Source organism: Sparus aurata, chromosome 10 (genome assembly GCF_900880675.1).
Source record: "Sparus aurata chromosome 10, fSpaAur1.1, whole genome shotgun sequence".
NCBI classification, from domain to species: Eukaryota; Metazoa; Chordata; class Actinopteri; order Spariformes; family Sparidae; genus Sparus; species Sparus aurata.
Genome location: NC_044196.1, coordinates 15,075,022 through 15,090,464, shown reverse-complemented (window position 1 = coordinate 15,090,464; position 15,443 = coordinate 15,075,022). Strand labels below are relative to the sequence as shown.

General features: G+C 40.2%; 1 protein-coding gene across 1 annotated transcript in view; it reads left to right on the top strand.

Annotated features, from left to right (window-relative positions):
* The window catches only part of pea15 (proliferation and apoptosis adaptor protein 15), a 47,239-nt gene extending 38,532 nt beyond the window's left edge, over window positions 1–8,707 (top strand). Inside the window, exons 2-4 of the mRNA XM_030430586.1 lie at window positions 6,819–6,993; window positions 7,112–7,267; window positions 8,503–8,707. Of these exons, the coding sequence (XP_030286446.1) occupies window positions 6,822–6,993; window positions 7,112–7,267; window positions 8,503–8,567 (393 nt within the window). The 5' untranslated portion in view covers window positions 6,819–6,821 and the 3' untranslated portion in view covers window positions 8,568–8,707. The remainder of the gene's footprint in view (window positions 1–6,818; window positions 6,994–7,111; window positions 7,268–8,502) is intronic.
* The last annotated feature ends 6,736 nt before the right edge of the window (window positions 8,708–15,443 follow it).

Sequence of the window (15,443 nt, the reverse complement as noted above, 5' to 3'; positions counted from 1 at the left end):
GCTAAACTAGATCTAGGACACGATTAGCTAAGCTTAGTTTAATTTAGCTTAGCTTAACTTAGCATAAAAACTGGAAACAGGAAAATGAGTGCAATGACTTCCTGGAATCCAAGTGAGATTTAAATGCAGAGGTTGGAGGAGTCACGCTAGCCAATTCCCCCTTGTTTACAGTTTTTATGCTAAGCTAAGCTAGCCATACTTTCACCCACTCAGAGGGACTTCATGGTGCATTCAGGTGCCCGTCTTAAACTCTTAAATCTAAAGAGCTTCCTATGACAACGGTGCGCCAACAGGGAGGTTGCGGTGCGTTCAAGCCACCTCATAAACTCAGAGATTGAGACCCAAATGGCCACGAAGGTTGTTTAAAGTGGGTAAGTTCTTATGTTCCTTAGTGTAAAAATCACATTAGTAATACATTTGTTAGAATTTTGATCTGTTAAAGATAACAGTACTACACTGTTGACACCTGTGTGCCAAAAACTTGACAGTACACTCCGTCAAATTCTTTAAAACTGTTGGAGAAAACCGTGAGAAACTTTGAGATTTGAAACTGAGTATGAACCACAAGCGTAAATCCTTTGTTATTCATTTGATTGATTTTTAAAAAAGCGGCAGAAACACAACAAGAAAAGAAAAACAGACAATCGTGCAGGAGAGATCTTTTTAAAAAAGAGGCTTGTAGAATGAATCTCAACTCAATATGAATACAGAAGTTATGTAATTCACAAAATTAAGCAAACAAGCAATGGCAGGATCAAAAAGGTGGCATAAAGGCTTTAATTAATTTCCCAACACACACAGCATTAATGGTCAGAGTCTCCCGTTATAGCTGAATTTTGCAACGTTAATTTCATGATCACTCTTACTCACCATCTCTTACGAATTTAAAGACACTCACACACACACACACACACATAAATGTCAATATTGCTAACAGGGCACTACATTTCTCCACTATCTAAGAAGGGACCTGGATAGTAGAGTATAATATAAAATAGAAAGGCATCTTTCACCATAATATTGCTCGAAATATGCTCTTTTAATGCCAAGATGGGACTTGCAACCTTCAGCTTTGTCTACCTATCAAAGAGGGGACACACAAATGCGTGCACACACACACACACACATACATGTCAACATAGCTAATAGGACCCTACATTTCTCCACTTCTAAGAGGGGACGTCTTTCTGGTCATTTTGAAATAAAAACAAAAATAAAACAGAAAAACCTTTTAAGGTCTTTCACCATAATATTGCTTCAAATGTGTTCTTTTAATATTCTTTTATGAAATTGCCAACAGGGGACTTGCATCCTTCAGCAACATCTACCTATCAAAGAGGGGACACACAAATAAAAATGCACACACACACACACACACACACACACACACACACACACAGGCAGCATCAGAGACAGAGGAACGAGCAGACAAAAGCATGTTTGTGTTCATGAGAATGTGAAGCACAGTGGCTCTCTATGTATGGAGGCAGTGTCAGGCTCGTCCCAGAGAGACTGCGGGGGGGCGAGGGGTGTTAGTTAGAGTAGAGGGGGATTTCACAAACTCTTACTCAGAGTGTGACTACAATATGACACAGGAATATAAAGATGAATATCTAGCTTTCAGTTTCAGCCTCAAAAGGAGCTTAACTAACTTTCTGTGATCGTTTATGGTCAGTTTTTTCTGTCTTTTGTCGTCAGGCAACTTGTAAATCATAGATATGCTGATTTGGGGTCTATTACAATTGCCAAGGAATTGCTGTTACACTTGGTTGAGAGGCAGTGATGATGACCCATGAACACTGAGACGTTTAGGAGCAGCATAAATGTGTTTTTAAAGCGGCACTACGTAGTTTTGGAGAAAAAATCCAACCTCAGAATTTCAATATTTATCGATTCAATGGAGATTCTAGCTTGTTTATTCACTTGTTTATTTCCAAGTGAATAAACAATCTGTCCTCAGAGGAACATACACTGTTTGAGGCTAAAAGGTGGCAGGGTCTGCCACATATAAACACAGTTAAACAGCATGAAACGGTCTTGTCCTTTAAGATGCAACTCCAAATTGCAAAATTGCAAAACATGTCTACAGAAAGCAAGTACTTGGGCAAGGTTTCATGAGTTTGATGTTAAAGCCCTGTAAAAATGTCTTTTAATTTAGGGAAAGAAAGAAAAAGACAGACAGACAAAAAAAGACAACTTAAATTGTGTAATGTGTTCCAATCTGTGCAAAGTTTAATGACTTTTTGAGCACATTTAGACCCTCACAGACATGATTTACTTCAGGGGATAGAATGAGAGAGAAAGACAGAAATGAAAGAAAAAGAAAATACTTCAGACAAAACTTCAATTTTATAACACATTTAAATTTCACAACTGTTTGAGCATGTTTAGAAAATAAATTACATGTTTTAATTTAGGAAAAGAAATAGCTTCTGTGCATTTCAAGAGAAAGAATAATAATTCCTGATTTGATGAAATTTAAAAAGCATGAATAGCGTTTTTGAAGCACGGCTTGTGTTGACTATTTCAATAGAAACATCTTTTAATTTGTGGTGCAGAAAGAGTTAAAAGGCGGCGTGGAGATGGAGCGGCGTGATGGAGGTGGTGGGAGACGAACACTAAATGTAGCCACTCCATCCATTGTTGTTCTGTTTTTTTTTTTTTTCTTTTCTCCTCTAAAAGTACACAAAAGCAGCGCCAGTCCATTGTGGTGCAAAACAGAGAGCAGGCCGGGCGACCTGGGTCGAGAGTGGAGGCGACACACACATACACACACACACACACACACACATTCATTCTTTCAGTCTGTCTCCCCTCCGTCTCTCTCTCTCACACACACACACAATTCACAAGCTCGTGAGTCCTTTAAAAACACATTCATACACACACACACACACACACACTCTTCACGAACTTGCATTTCAAGGCAGCACACACACACACACACACTCTTCACGAACTTGCATTTCAAGGCAGCACACACACACACACACACACACACACACACACACATTCATTCTTTCAGTCTGTCTCCCCTCCGTCTCTCTCTCACACACACACACACACAATTCACAAGCTCGTGAGTCGTTTAAAAACACATTCACACACACACACACACACTCTCTTCACGAACTTGCATTTCAAGGCAGCACACACACACACACACACACACACACACACACAGAAACACAGTAAGCATTCAGACTCTGGTTGTATTCACTGGGAGTTAAGGTGCATATCCCTGCTCTCTCCCACGCAGCGCTTTGTGTTGATTGAGCAAGTTGCTCTGGTTAGAGGGGAGATGAATGTGACATTTAAGACTGAAGAAACACACACACACACACACACACACACACACACACACGATGCACAGTAAAAAGCGCTCTGTCATCATTGCGCTCTCGCCCCGAGGCTGAGCTCGTGGATCAGACGGACCAAAACCAAATGCCACCATTAGCCATTAGAGAGCGGACAAACAAATCTGACCTTAAATCAGCCCGATGGGACGGGTCGCAGTCGGCGTCACCCTGCTGCAACATTTTCACCATTTGTCAGTGCAGCATGTAGACCTGTTTAATGCAGATTTGTGATTTCTGGTGGATTTAAAATGAAAGTCTACCTGTATTTTTGAATGAAACTGTGGCCTTGAATTATCGTTTATTTTGTCTTATGTCAGAATTAAGTCAAGCTTCGGTTCTGCTGCTCGGCTATAAACCATCAGCTCCTTTTCACATGTCCGTCTGAGCACGCCAGAGACGATTAAGTAAGGCATTGTTCCGCCATAAGATTCTCAAACAACCAAAGCGGCTGCTACAGTATCTAAAGGGCGCCCTCTGCTGGCGGCCGCCACTAACAGCAGCCCTCTTATATAGGTCACACCACTCATCACGCAGCTCTTCTGGGCTTTCTGTACGCCATGCTTATCTGCGATGAGACTGAGGGGATCAGAGGCAGACAGAGCTACGTGCCAGTGCCCCATGATGCACTGCACCGAGCCAGATGCATGGATGCCAATGACTTGGGGAGGGGGGGAAGGGTTGGGGCTGCTGATGTGTGTGACACCGACAGAGGTGTATGATACATGTTTATGTTGGGGATGGATGGATGGATGGATGGGAGGGAAATAGTCCTGCTGCGACTGGTGTCGCTTCACAAAGTTGCCAAAGTGTCCCTGAGCAAGACACTCGATACCGTTCAGCTCAACCACAGCTGCTTTCAGGTGACCTTAATCATTTCCACACAGCTCAACTGGAGGCAGGGGGAACATCTCGACTAAAAACTGGGATATCAAGTCCTTTTGGAAATCCTGAGGCAGCTGTTTGATTGGATGTGAGCAGGGGCGAATACGCTGTAGCAGCCTTTTCTAGAAAGCTTCACATATGGATCTTTTTTTAACACCTCTGACCAAAAATAAGGAATCTAAACGTGAAATGGCCCAGAAGCTAATCTTAGTTAGATAAAGAAGACATTTGCCCTTTTGATTATGATTTACTGTTTTGTTTAAGCATGTGGCATATGATGTCATGACAGTCCTTGTATCACAGATAATTCCGTTTTGACGCATATTTTTTTTCTGTTGATCAACTCAACAGAAAAATGCAAATATTCACCAGATGTTGAAGCAAAAACAGTGAAATATTCTCTGATTCCAGCTCATCTAATGAGACAATTTGCAGCACCTCTATTCACCCTCTGTCTGAATGCTCCTGTCTCTTTAAGGCCTGATTACTCCAAAGACCACTCCGCTCTGATTGGTCAGCTCTCACAGACCTGAGCAGGCATGGTGACTGTTTCACTGCTGGTGTTTTTGCAGCCTCGGCCATGGCGGGGGGGCGGAGTCTGAACAGTTGTGACCTCACAACGTTACAGAAGTCCCGACGGCTTGTTTGAAGGCACAGTTCCTGAATCGGGGATGTACGCACTTCTCCATGGATTGAGCATTTTGATACGTAAACAGTATTTACAAAGCATCCCCTGCTTGATAAACAAAAAGAAAAATAAATCTAACTTTCTATAATATGGCACCTTTTAAATTATTGAGTAGTTATCAGTATCAAATGAGCATTTTACGTAAGAACTCCAGATGTTTATATTCTTCAGATTGTGCTAATGACCGTGATAACAACACCTCTACGCAGGAACGTTTGCGTTCGTCTGAACATGAAGACGCTACATGAATAGCTTGACCCAAATATGCAAATAACCGAGATCTGCAGCCTGAGACTCAACGCTTTCCTCTTGATCCATTTGTCCTTCGCTTCTCCTGAACCAGACGCAGCTGAGCGGAGCAGACGGCCTCACAACATGTCTGAATCACTGTCTGTTTTTCTGTTTTTCTTTCTCTTGCCGGCTGCCCGCTTTCTGAACGACTCACATGCCAACACACACACTCCTACACACACACACACAGGCAGCCAATCTTCCCATATCTTTTTGTGAGGATAACCTAAACCCTGCGATCTTGACAGCACTCATTCCTTAACACCGGGCTGAACCGTAACCACTGCATGCCTTCGTGCTGAATCCTTTTACCCACTGTTCCCGTTTGAGGTTTGGATGTAAAAACAAGCCAGCGGAAATCAATTAAAACCGTTTCATGTGGCAGACCGTGATCCTGAAACTATAGCTTGTGTGAGAAATGCTCCCAAATTGTATGAGTCAGAAACTCTGAGGGAAGAGAGCAACGTTTAAGAGCAAAGTGTTGGGAAATGAGGACCACCCTTACCATCTTGCATGCAAACTGAGGTAGCAGGAACGTAGGGAAGCACCTGTCTGACTGTTTTACTTTCGATACTTAAATTTAGGGCACCTGCACAGACAGAATACGAATCCTGTACATCATCTTTTTCTCAAATGTAAAAGTCTGCATATGTCCAGACTTGAAATACTTTTAATGTGAGGTAATACAGACAAAATGTAATGTAACACAGAAGAAGCCAATTTGATTTGGTTCTGTTGCTCTACAGGAACATATGCATGTTTTCCATGGGTCAGTCCACCAGAGGGAGGCAGAGAGCCACAGAAATCTTCTTTAGAGTTGACTTGATGTGAAAAAAGCAAACAAATAACTCCCGTCACCGTCTTGGCACATGATATGTGTGGGTAAAAGTACATTTTTAGGGAACTTGTTAATAGTTTAAGGGTTGCAGAGTGTAAAAGAAACTACAGATGTTAGTCTATAGTTTCCATTTTTACAGTTTTACAGTAGTTTTAGTTTTTTGACTCCAGGGCTGTTTTTTCTTGACTCGAATCTTTTCTGAACGCCTTTCGGTGAAAAAAACAACGTAAATTACCAAAAAATGACGGCGTTATCAGTTCGTCGTTGTTTTTTGTCGGCACCAGACTGATCCGTTCATCGGATAGATCAGTTTGAGTCGTGTCAGTTTAAGTGGATAACCTCGCGATGGAAAACAAAAAAAGCTGAACACTGACTCACGTCCTTCACTGAGGGCTTAGATTCCCACCTTTGGAACTCTTTTTAATTTCAGTGCAAGACTTTTGTTTCGGTCTTTTCAGTCGATCTCCTCTTTCAGCTGCTCGCAAACGATCTCACAAAGAGAGACGATCAACCCGTTTGATGTGTTCTGTTCTGTCCTTTTTCCAACCCACTCTGACAGTATGTTATTGTCATTAGCTAACGCGTCAGAACTGTTTTCCACTCGGCAAGTCTGGGAAGTAGGTGGGCTGTGAGCAGTTTAACAACATTATTATGTTTTTTCAGCCGCCGTTCTTTGTGTCTTTCTCCCTCTTCAGTTTCTGTCGCCTCGCTCTTCTATCCAGTGTATGTAACCGTCTCTCCTCTGTCCTCCCTCCTCCAGACCATGGCGGAGTACAGCTCTCTGCTCAGCGACCTGTCTGAAAACATCACCAACGAAGACTTGGAGCAGCTCAAGTCGGCCTGCAAGGAGGACATCCCCGAGGACCAGAGCAACAACATCACCTCCTCCAAGGAGTGGTTCAGCTACCTGGAGAAGAACGACAAGCTGGCCCAAGGTGAGGCATCAGATCGCCAAGTCAGTCCGCCTGTCGCAGTCTAACCTGAGTCTTTAGCATGACACGTCTGATGTAAAACTCCCTGTGAACAACGCCGCTAACGACACCTCTCGCGCAGATAACCTGTCGTACATCGAGCACATCTTCGAGATCTCGCGGCGACCGGACCTGCTGACGAGGGTGATCGAGTACCGCACCACTGTGCTGAAGATCTCCGAGGACGACGAGATCGACACCAAGCTCACGCGCATCCCCTCAGCCAAGAAATACAAAGGTAACAACACTCAGCAGAACATGTAGACAAAGTGTTTAATGAATGTGTCAGTTTCCTAGAAGATCAAGTTAATTTTACCCTGGTTCTGATTGGCTTCCTGGTCTGACAAAACCGGTCAAGTGCTGCCATCTAGTGGCCGAACAGAAAACTGCGTTAACATCCTGTTATTCTGTAGGAGTTTAAGGGTGATTGCGGTGGAGGAGAGACTTTTCTTTTGTGAGTTACTGGATGATTTAACTTGTGTGACAAAAATAACAACCTTCGAGGGTTAAAACAGGTCACAGACGTTGAAAAGAAAACAAGTGTAAAAATGAAAACAGTATTTTGGCCGATTGCATTCATCCTTTGTTCCTCTGTTCTCATTCTGCCTCTGTCCTTTCTCATGACGTGTGTTTTTAAAACCTGAATCTTCACTTAATCTCACATTTAGTCTGGTTAAATGATGTATTTGATATCATTTTAAAAGCGAAATAATCAGAATGTCATGAGGCAGGTGTCATGTTGCAGTGAATAGCTCTTCTTCCCTCTTCTTCTCTCCGGCTGTTTGCTGCCGTTATTAACCTCATTTCTTTTTTGGAGCTCGGCTCAGTTCACAGGGGAAATTCAGCTCGCAGCTAGGTCGAGTCAAAACAACATTAAAACACGGGTGCAGTGGCCAATAAAAAAAAAAAACATGAATTCCTCTACTATTAAAAATGATTAAATGTTTGTTTGGCTCCATTCTGTTCGGGAGGCATCATCTTTATGACTTTTCATTTTCATGCTTTGTTGTCTCTTGCTTTATTTATCTCCTGCTACCGTTTTACCTTTTGTTTTATCATCTTAAATTGATTCTTAATCCAAAGGTCAAAAATTGAAAGCACACCACATCAGAAGATTCTGACTTCTAGTCATTTTATTGTCAATGATATGCTCACAGCCTTAATATTTGAAATTTTGGTTTAAAATGAATGTACAGTAGATTTTTCACGCAGAAAGAATGTTATTTATCAAATTTCATCCATACAAATAGTCTCAAAGTCTGAAAATGCTTTAAACATTTCAGTTCAAATAAAACGTGATAATTAATAGAAATAATGATGATGATATTGCAGTGTCTGTATTATTACCTCATTAATATTGTAAATACCAGAATTCTGAGTTTGAGCCAAAGATGCTAAAGTTGGTGTGATGCCATTCTCCTTACGTTTTCTCTCTGTCTTTCTCTTTTTCCAACCCCTCCCCCCTTCTACAAGACATCATCCGCCAGCCCTCTGAAGATGAGATCATCAAGTTGGCCCCTCCCCCTAAAAAAGTGTGAGGTCACGACCCCGGGCCCTGATATTTGCATCTTGATTTCTCCACTCCCGGCACTCCAATCAACCGACCAACCTTTTCCGACCGACCCCATCACTCGCCCACCTCCCCCCATCCCCACCCACCGTACACACACACACAACCAGCCACGCCACCCTCCGTGACACAGCGCCGCGCCAGGCCGGCCACCTTTACAGAGCAACCAATCAGATCGTAGCGATGCAGAGATGGGGGGAATTAAACAAAAAAGACATTAGAAGAAGAAATCTGGAGGCGGACGGGCGGAGTCAGAGAGCCAAAGTCTACCCTCCATTCAAACGCTGAGTGGGTCAGTTCAGAACAAGTATAATCTGTAAACACTGTTCAATCTGTGATGCTGTGTTTATGCAACCGTGTGTGTGTCTGTGCGTGTGTCAGTTCAATTTATTACAGTTAAATCATCAACACCCAGTGAGACAACGACGAACCCAAGCCTTCAGAAGTCAACAACACAGTGAAATAGCAAAGTTTGTGAGAAGTTAAATGTCAGAGAGCCGATAGTAAACCAGAGAAACAATGAAGCTGTGTACATATCGTATGTACAGTGATACATAACTTTAGCTAACATGATTCAAAAGTTTAAATATGCAAAATGTCAAAATTGATCGACTTAAGGCTTCAATCTTGAACTAAAAACATGTCAATACAAAAGTTAACGGGATCAAAAATAAAGATTTTAAAAAGAAACCCGCAGTTTAACATGATGCTTAGACGCTAAAAACTTCAGATTCTGTGGTTCAGATGTGTTCAGTCGTACTTCACCATTTTGGAAACGACACACCTTTTGCCGTGATGTAAAGATCAATACCACATTCATGTCTGTCTTTGACCTGTGAGGCCACTGGGAAGTTAGCTTAGCTTAGCATGAAGTCCAGAAGCATGGAGAAGCAGCTAGCTTAGCTTATTAATTTTGTTACATTAGGACAGAGCCAGGCCAGCAGTTTCACCAAATTTCCAGTCTTTGTCCTAAGCTAAGCTAAGCTAACCACTTCATATTTACCATACAAACATGAGATTGGTGTCGATCTTCTCACCTAATTTTCAGCAAAAAGGCTAATTGAAGTATCTCCAAAATTGTCAGACTGTTTCTGTACAGTTCATTTAACAACAAACACAGTTATAATGTTAGCATCCCTTTGCCTCTTTTGGCTACATTGTCACAGGGTTGCTGTATTTTAAAAGGAAACTTGAAGTCAAACTTGAAGGATTAGACAGCTTGAGGTTCTGTATGCATTCCCTTTACTCCTACGCCGGAAATCGTGTCACGTTTTATGAGCAGGAAAGAATAACAAGTCGAATATTTTAGAAGATATTTAAAGTTGATTTTCATAGGAAAAGCCAGTATTTGCCTTTAGCTAAAGAGTCATAGCAAGAGTTATTTAGAAAAAATATCTTGATGGGAAAGTTAAAGCAATTATTTCTATTTCTATACAATCGATGTTCCCTGTCCGTGCGTTCTCTTTTCATCAGGGGAACCAGTTAGCATGAAAGTCTGTCGTGTCAGCTGGCTAGAGATGTAAATATACAAATAATATATTCCAAGAAGATATAGCAGAAATAATATATTGACCCACAGTGTGTAGTCCTCAGAGGAGGACGCTGTGGCTCTAGCAGCAAAAAATGTCCACCCAAAACGTTCAGTTTCACCACGTCTGGTTTTGTGACTTTCACCTTAATTTTACCAAATCGGAAACGTTACGTGTCTTAATGAGCACTGAAAGTACATCTGCCTTGGAGTCGAAACATATCGGATATTGTATTTACTGTGAGGCAAACGCTAAATTTTCTTTCACCCCTCGTTGTTGCCATATTATTTGTCGCACCCATAATAAACTGACCAGCTTGTGATTTGTCTGAAAGAGGACACACTAAGGCCTCTGGAAATACAAAAAATACATGTAGAGATGGAAGTGAAAGAAAGGAAACTTAAGGAAAGAAATACATGGCATGTGATAATGAAACATGTCCTTTTAATACACTGTACATAAAGTCGATTGTTACAAAGATCTCTAATGAACACGACGGCTCATAACCCGCTGACTATGCCATTCCCGCCATGCACACACATAATAGCTAGCAAGACTGTTGAAACTAAACTATAATAACTGCTCTTTCGAACACTGTGTCTCTTTTTCTCCCCGCGTTGAAGCCTTAGCGGACTCTTTGTGTTCACCCCCAAAGTGTTTTTTTCAGAACTGTGAGGGATTGTGTGTTAATCAAACAAACGGCTCTCGCTTTTTCAAGAGAGCAACGCTACTTTTATTCTGAAAATTTGCTAAGGACTTCAGCCGTTGGTGTATACAGAATGTCTGTGGGTCTATTCCTGCCCCCTCCCCCTCCATCTTTGTTGTTTTTTTACAGCTGTAGGATAACAAAAACAAAAAAAAGACGAACCAACGTCATAAAAAATCTATCAGTGTATGACTAGTCTTTTCTCCCTCCCTCACCGCCTCACCCCAAACCCTGTGCCAACGACCAAGACTTTTATTTTTCGATCACAGTTCCTGTGATCCTGTGATAGATCTTTTTTTTTTTCTTTTTTATTGCTCGCCGTATATTATAGTGTTGGACTGATTTGTATCCTATGCATTAATGTCTGTAGGAAAACTCTGCACTGTAACATATCCTCCCAACACACCACTCGATCTAAACAACTGAACTCTTTAATCGCAACATGTCGAGGCTGTTTGATAAGATCCCCGAGAGGAATTACAAAAGCGTGCATTGTCGGGAAAGAAAAAACAAATGCTTGTTATTCAATATTTATTGTTAGACCAACTATACTGTTTAATTCTCAGTCTACTACTTTGCAGGAAACGTCTTAAAGTAACATTCAATAGTCCTTTAATGCCTCTGTTTGTATAGCGAGGTTTGATACTTTACAGACACTGGACATGTGTCTTTGCATTCAACATCCAGTTAATCTGGGCCAGATATAGTATTGTGTAAGGAATAATCCACCTGTAAACACTTTGACACTGATACATGCTTTATTTTGATTTGAACCTTTTGGCAGTTTACCACTGGGAATGTTAATGTCGGTTAATTCGGTACACTCAGGATGAAATATAATCAAGTTGTTGCTTCCCCCTACATTTCATCTGATAGTTCAAAACGTTACATTTTTTAAGAACAAAGAGGCCTCCCTGCAATGCCTATGACAGCCTCAACAACTGTTAGCATGCTAACACACTAAACATGGTAAAAATAACGCGATGATTCTAGACATTAGCATTTTATCATAGTCATTGTGAGAATTTTAGCATGCTGACGTTAGCTAACAAGCTAAGATAAGAGGATGAACATGCCAAACAATACACTATGACACATGTGCATTTTAGCATTGTCACTGTGAGAATGTTAGCATGCTGACATTTGCTAATATTTTAATCTAAGAGGATGAACATGCTAAACAATTCACCATGATTCCAAACATCAGCATGCTAGCATTGTCAGAGAGAACGTTAGCATGCTGACGCTAGCATTTAGCTCAAAGCAGAGATAAGTAATATTTTTGTTTTTTTTCTTGCACAAGATCAATCGTCAAGTTTTTTGCTTAGGGACTGATAATATTTAATAGTGTCAGAGTCCAGACTAGCCCTCACTAGGCCTGACCCCAAGTGAAGCGGTAGCTGCCCTCCTTTAGCTTGAGTCTGGTGAACACAGAGTGGGACCACTGTATTTGTCACAGAGCTGAATTGATAGCCTTTTGTCAGGCAGAGGAAGGCAGTTGTACTTACTGCTATGACCTGTGGGAAACGGTCTCTCCTAGTGTTAAAATGGATGTGATTATTGGCTGTAAATGTTTGATTGCCTTGCAGCATTTTCAGTGAAGAGCTCTTGTGATTTTTCAAACCAAAAGGACGTTTTTTTTCTTTCCAGATCTAAGCATGTGTTTCCATTATTGTACAAAACTATCAAGCAAGGGAGGTTTCGGGCCAATGTGTTTTATTTTAAATTTTTCTTATCATTTTATTTGAAGTGCTTTTGGAATAGCAACTTGTGAATTTAGATGTGACCAAGTGACTTTTTTTTTTCTCTTGCTCTCAGAATTTCAGTAGGCAATGGATTTATGTTAGCAACTGTGTGGTAGTTTGTCAGTAGTTTGTCCATGCAATATCCGTAAACATCAAAAAAGAAAAAAATCCAATGATGTGATGCTATAGATGCTCCCGCAGCAGTTTCCTGTTGAAGTTCAGTCACTGGAGCGTTAAAATCTCTGTCAGTGTCAAAATGTGGCTGTGCCGCAACATTCCCTATTTTTCTATTATTTTTTTCACACCCACTTCCTGTTTCCTACTCATCAAAAGTCAAGCCCCATTCATGACATAATGGTTAGCGTGGCACAGCCCTCCTGAGTTCATCACCAGGCAGATTATATGTTCGGCATTGCTTAGCTTTCTCCATCGGTAGCCAATCGGCACATAATATATCAACATATCAGTCACAGATGATGTCAGATTTGGTTTTTCCATGTACCAAGTACATATCAACATAAAGTAAATGCTGCAAAAGTATAAACCTACTAAAGTATATTTGTATTTATAACCAATACATGAGTATAAATGAAGTAGGAGAAAAAAGAGGCTGATATTGTGTGAAGGTATTCAGCATGTATTGCTAATAGTCAATTAAAAATCAAACAAGAGTATCATTTTCCCTTAAGGATAAGACTGTATTTTGTTGTTTTTTTTCTTCTTGTTTTTGCATTTTATTAGGTTGTAAATATGTATTTTGAATGTGTATCACTGTGTTTGTTTTGAAATTGATTAATTTATTTAATGCCTATATATTGTTGTTTTTAAGTATCTGGGTTTTTGTTTTACTAACTGGAAACAAATCAAGGGGATGAAAAACGTGTTGCGTATCTAATGTTAAGCAGACCATGCATCAAAACTTTTCTAATTCATGTTATTCTCTTCATTTACGTTTTGCTGTTTCAGCTTTGGGTGATGATTTTACGGGGGGGGGGGGAAGTGATATTCATTTCATTGTATTTACTGATATGTAACATATTATGTTTTACTGTGTTGTATTTGATCAGATGTGTCGTGGTCACTGCTTGTAAACTGATTTTCATTCAGAGAGTTTCCAAATCATGACAAAAGACAAAAGCAGTCACAAAGTCATAATCTGCCATTTTGTTCGTATGAGACATGTTGTCATTTGCGCATTGCACCAAGGGCAGGAAACTTTAAAAAGTATGGCATCTTAAATTGTTGTGCTAGGCGCATGTAGAAAGTTCAAGAAATGTTGACGACTGATTTGTAGATTGTAGTTTAATTACAATAATTGAAAAAAATATAGGATTTAGTTTCTCATTTCATTTTTTCTTTAGTACCACCAGTGTTTTCAAGAAAATTATTTTAAAAAGATAATCCATTAGTTGCTAATAAAACCCGCATTTGACAACCGTCATCTGAACAATGAGCAGTCACTCTAGTTTTGTATGGTTTTGTAATGGTGTTCAATATTAAATAAATAAGTAATTATGAATTAGTTACATTAATAAATTGTGTAAAATATTTGATTACACAACTAGCTAACTGGCTAAATGTGGTAGCAGTTGTTTGGCTTGCTAGTTTAAGAAATAGAAATTAACTCAATGATCATATCAAAATAAAACTGAAGAAATTACATGCAATAATCATGAAGTTGTGTGAAGAAAAAAAATCACTCAAATAATTATTGTTAAGGAAACAAGCTCAGCTACTGCTACCAAATTTAGTTAACACATTAACACTGTAAATAACCTTTTATTTAGCTTAACAAGGCTGCAAATGCTTCCTACCTTACCAGGTGGCGAGCTAGAAGAGTGGGTACTCTAGCCAGCAGGTGGTAGCTAATAATGCTTAACAACACAGCATAGTTAGTTAGCCAGCTAGCTAGGTAGCCTGTGTTGCCCTGTTTAGCTAACTAAAAGAAGAGGCTAGTTACTGTGTCTGCACTGTGTTTATCAACAGCAATGGCATCTAGTTAGTTGAATCAGGATTACCGCAGCAATGCTTTTGTTTAAGCTAACATGAGCTACCTGGCTTAATGTGGTACCAGTTGTTGAGCCTGTGTGGTACCCTAACCCTAACCCTGTAAGAAAGTAGAAATAGCTTGTTAATGTGACGAAAAGATTGATGAAATAAGATTTAATCATGAATTTGTGGAAAATAATCAGTTGCCTTACAACAACTGAACAATTGTTGTTAAGCAAACAAGCCTGCACTGCAAGAGTGGTCAGTCTAGCCAGTAGGCGCTAGGTAATACTGCTAAGTGACTTAGCATAGTTAGTTAGCCAACTAGCTAGATAGACTGTGTGGCCTTGTAAAGCTAACTAACAGAGGGTTTGTTACTGTTTACTTTGTTTATTTACAGCTACACCTTTTAGCTTTTTGTGTTGCTTTTTGTTCTAGCTAACATGAGCTACTTGACTAAATGTGGCAGCAGCTGTCGAGCTTGCTAGCTGAGGAGGCATGTGATCATGAAAGAGAAATGGACTTAAAGAAGAAAAGAAGCTAATATTTATATAATAACAATGAGGTTGAATTTTGAATTAATTCGTAACAATTTATTGGTTAATTTATATTTTACACAACGTAGGCCTATTCTTGACCAGGCTATATTTAATAATGTAGGCCTACGGTTTATCTATTCAATACTGAACACTTGAGGCTCCATAGTTATGCTAGTTTCATATTTAAAGTAAGGTATTGGCGAATGGTTAAAGGGCGCATGAATGAAGTGATATCAGTGCTGGATAGACTAGTGTAAGTAGTAAGGAATAGTTTTGGGGGTTGTAGCTGTTAATGATGAGATGTAGAGGTGTGAGCCGAGAGAGATGAGTCGGGAA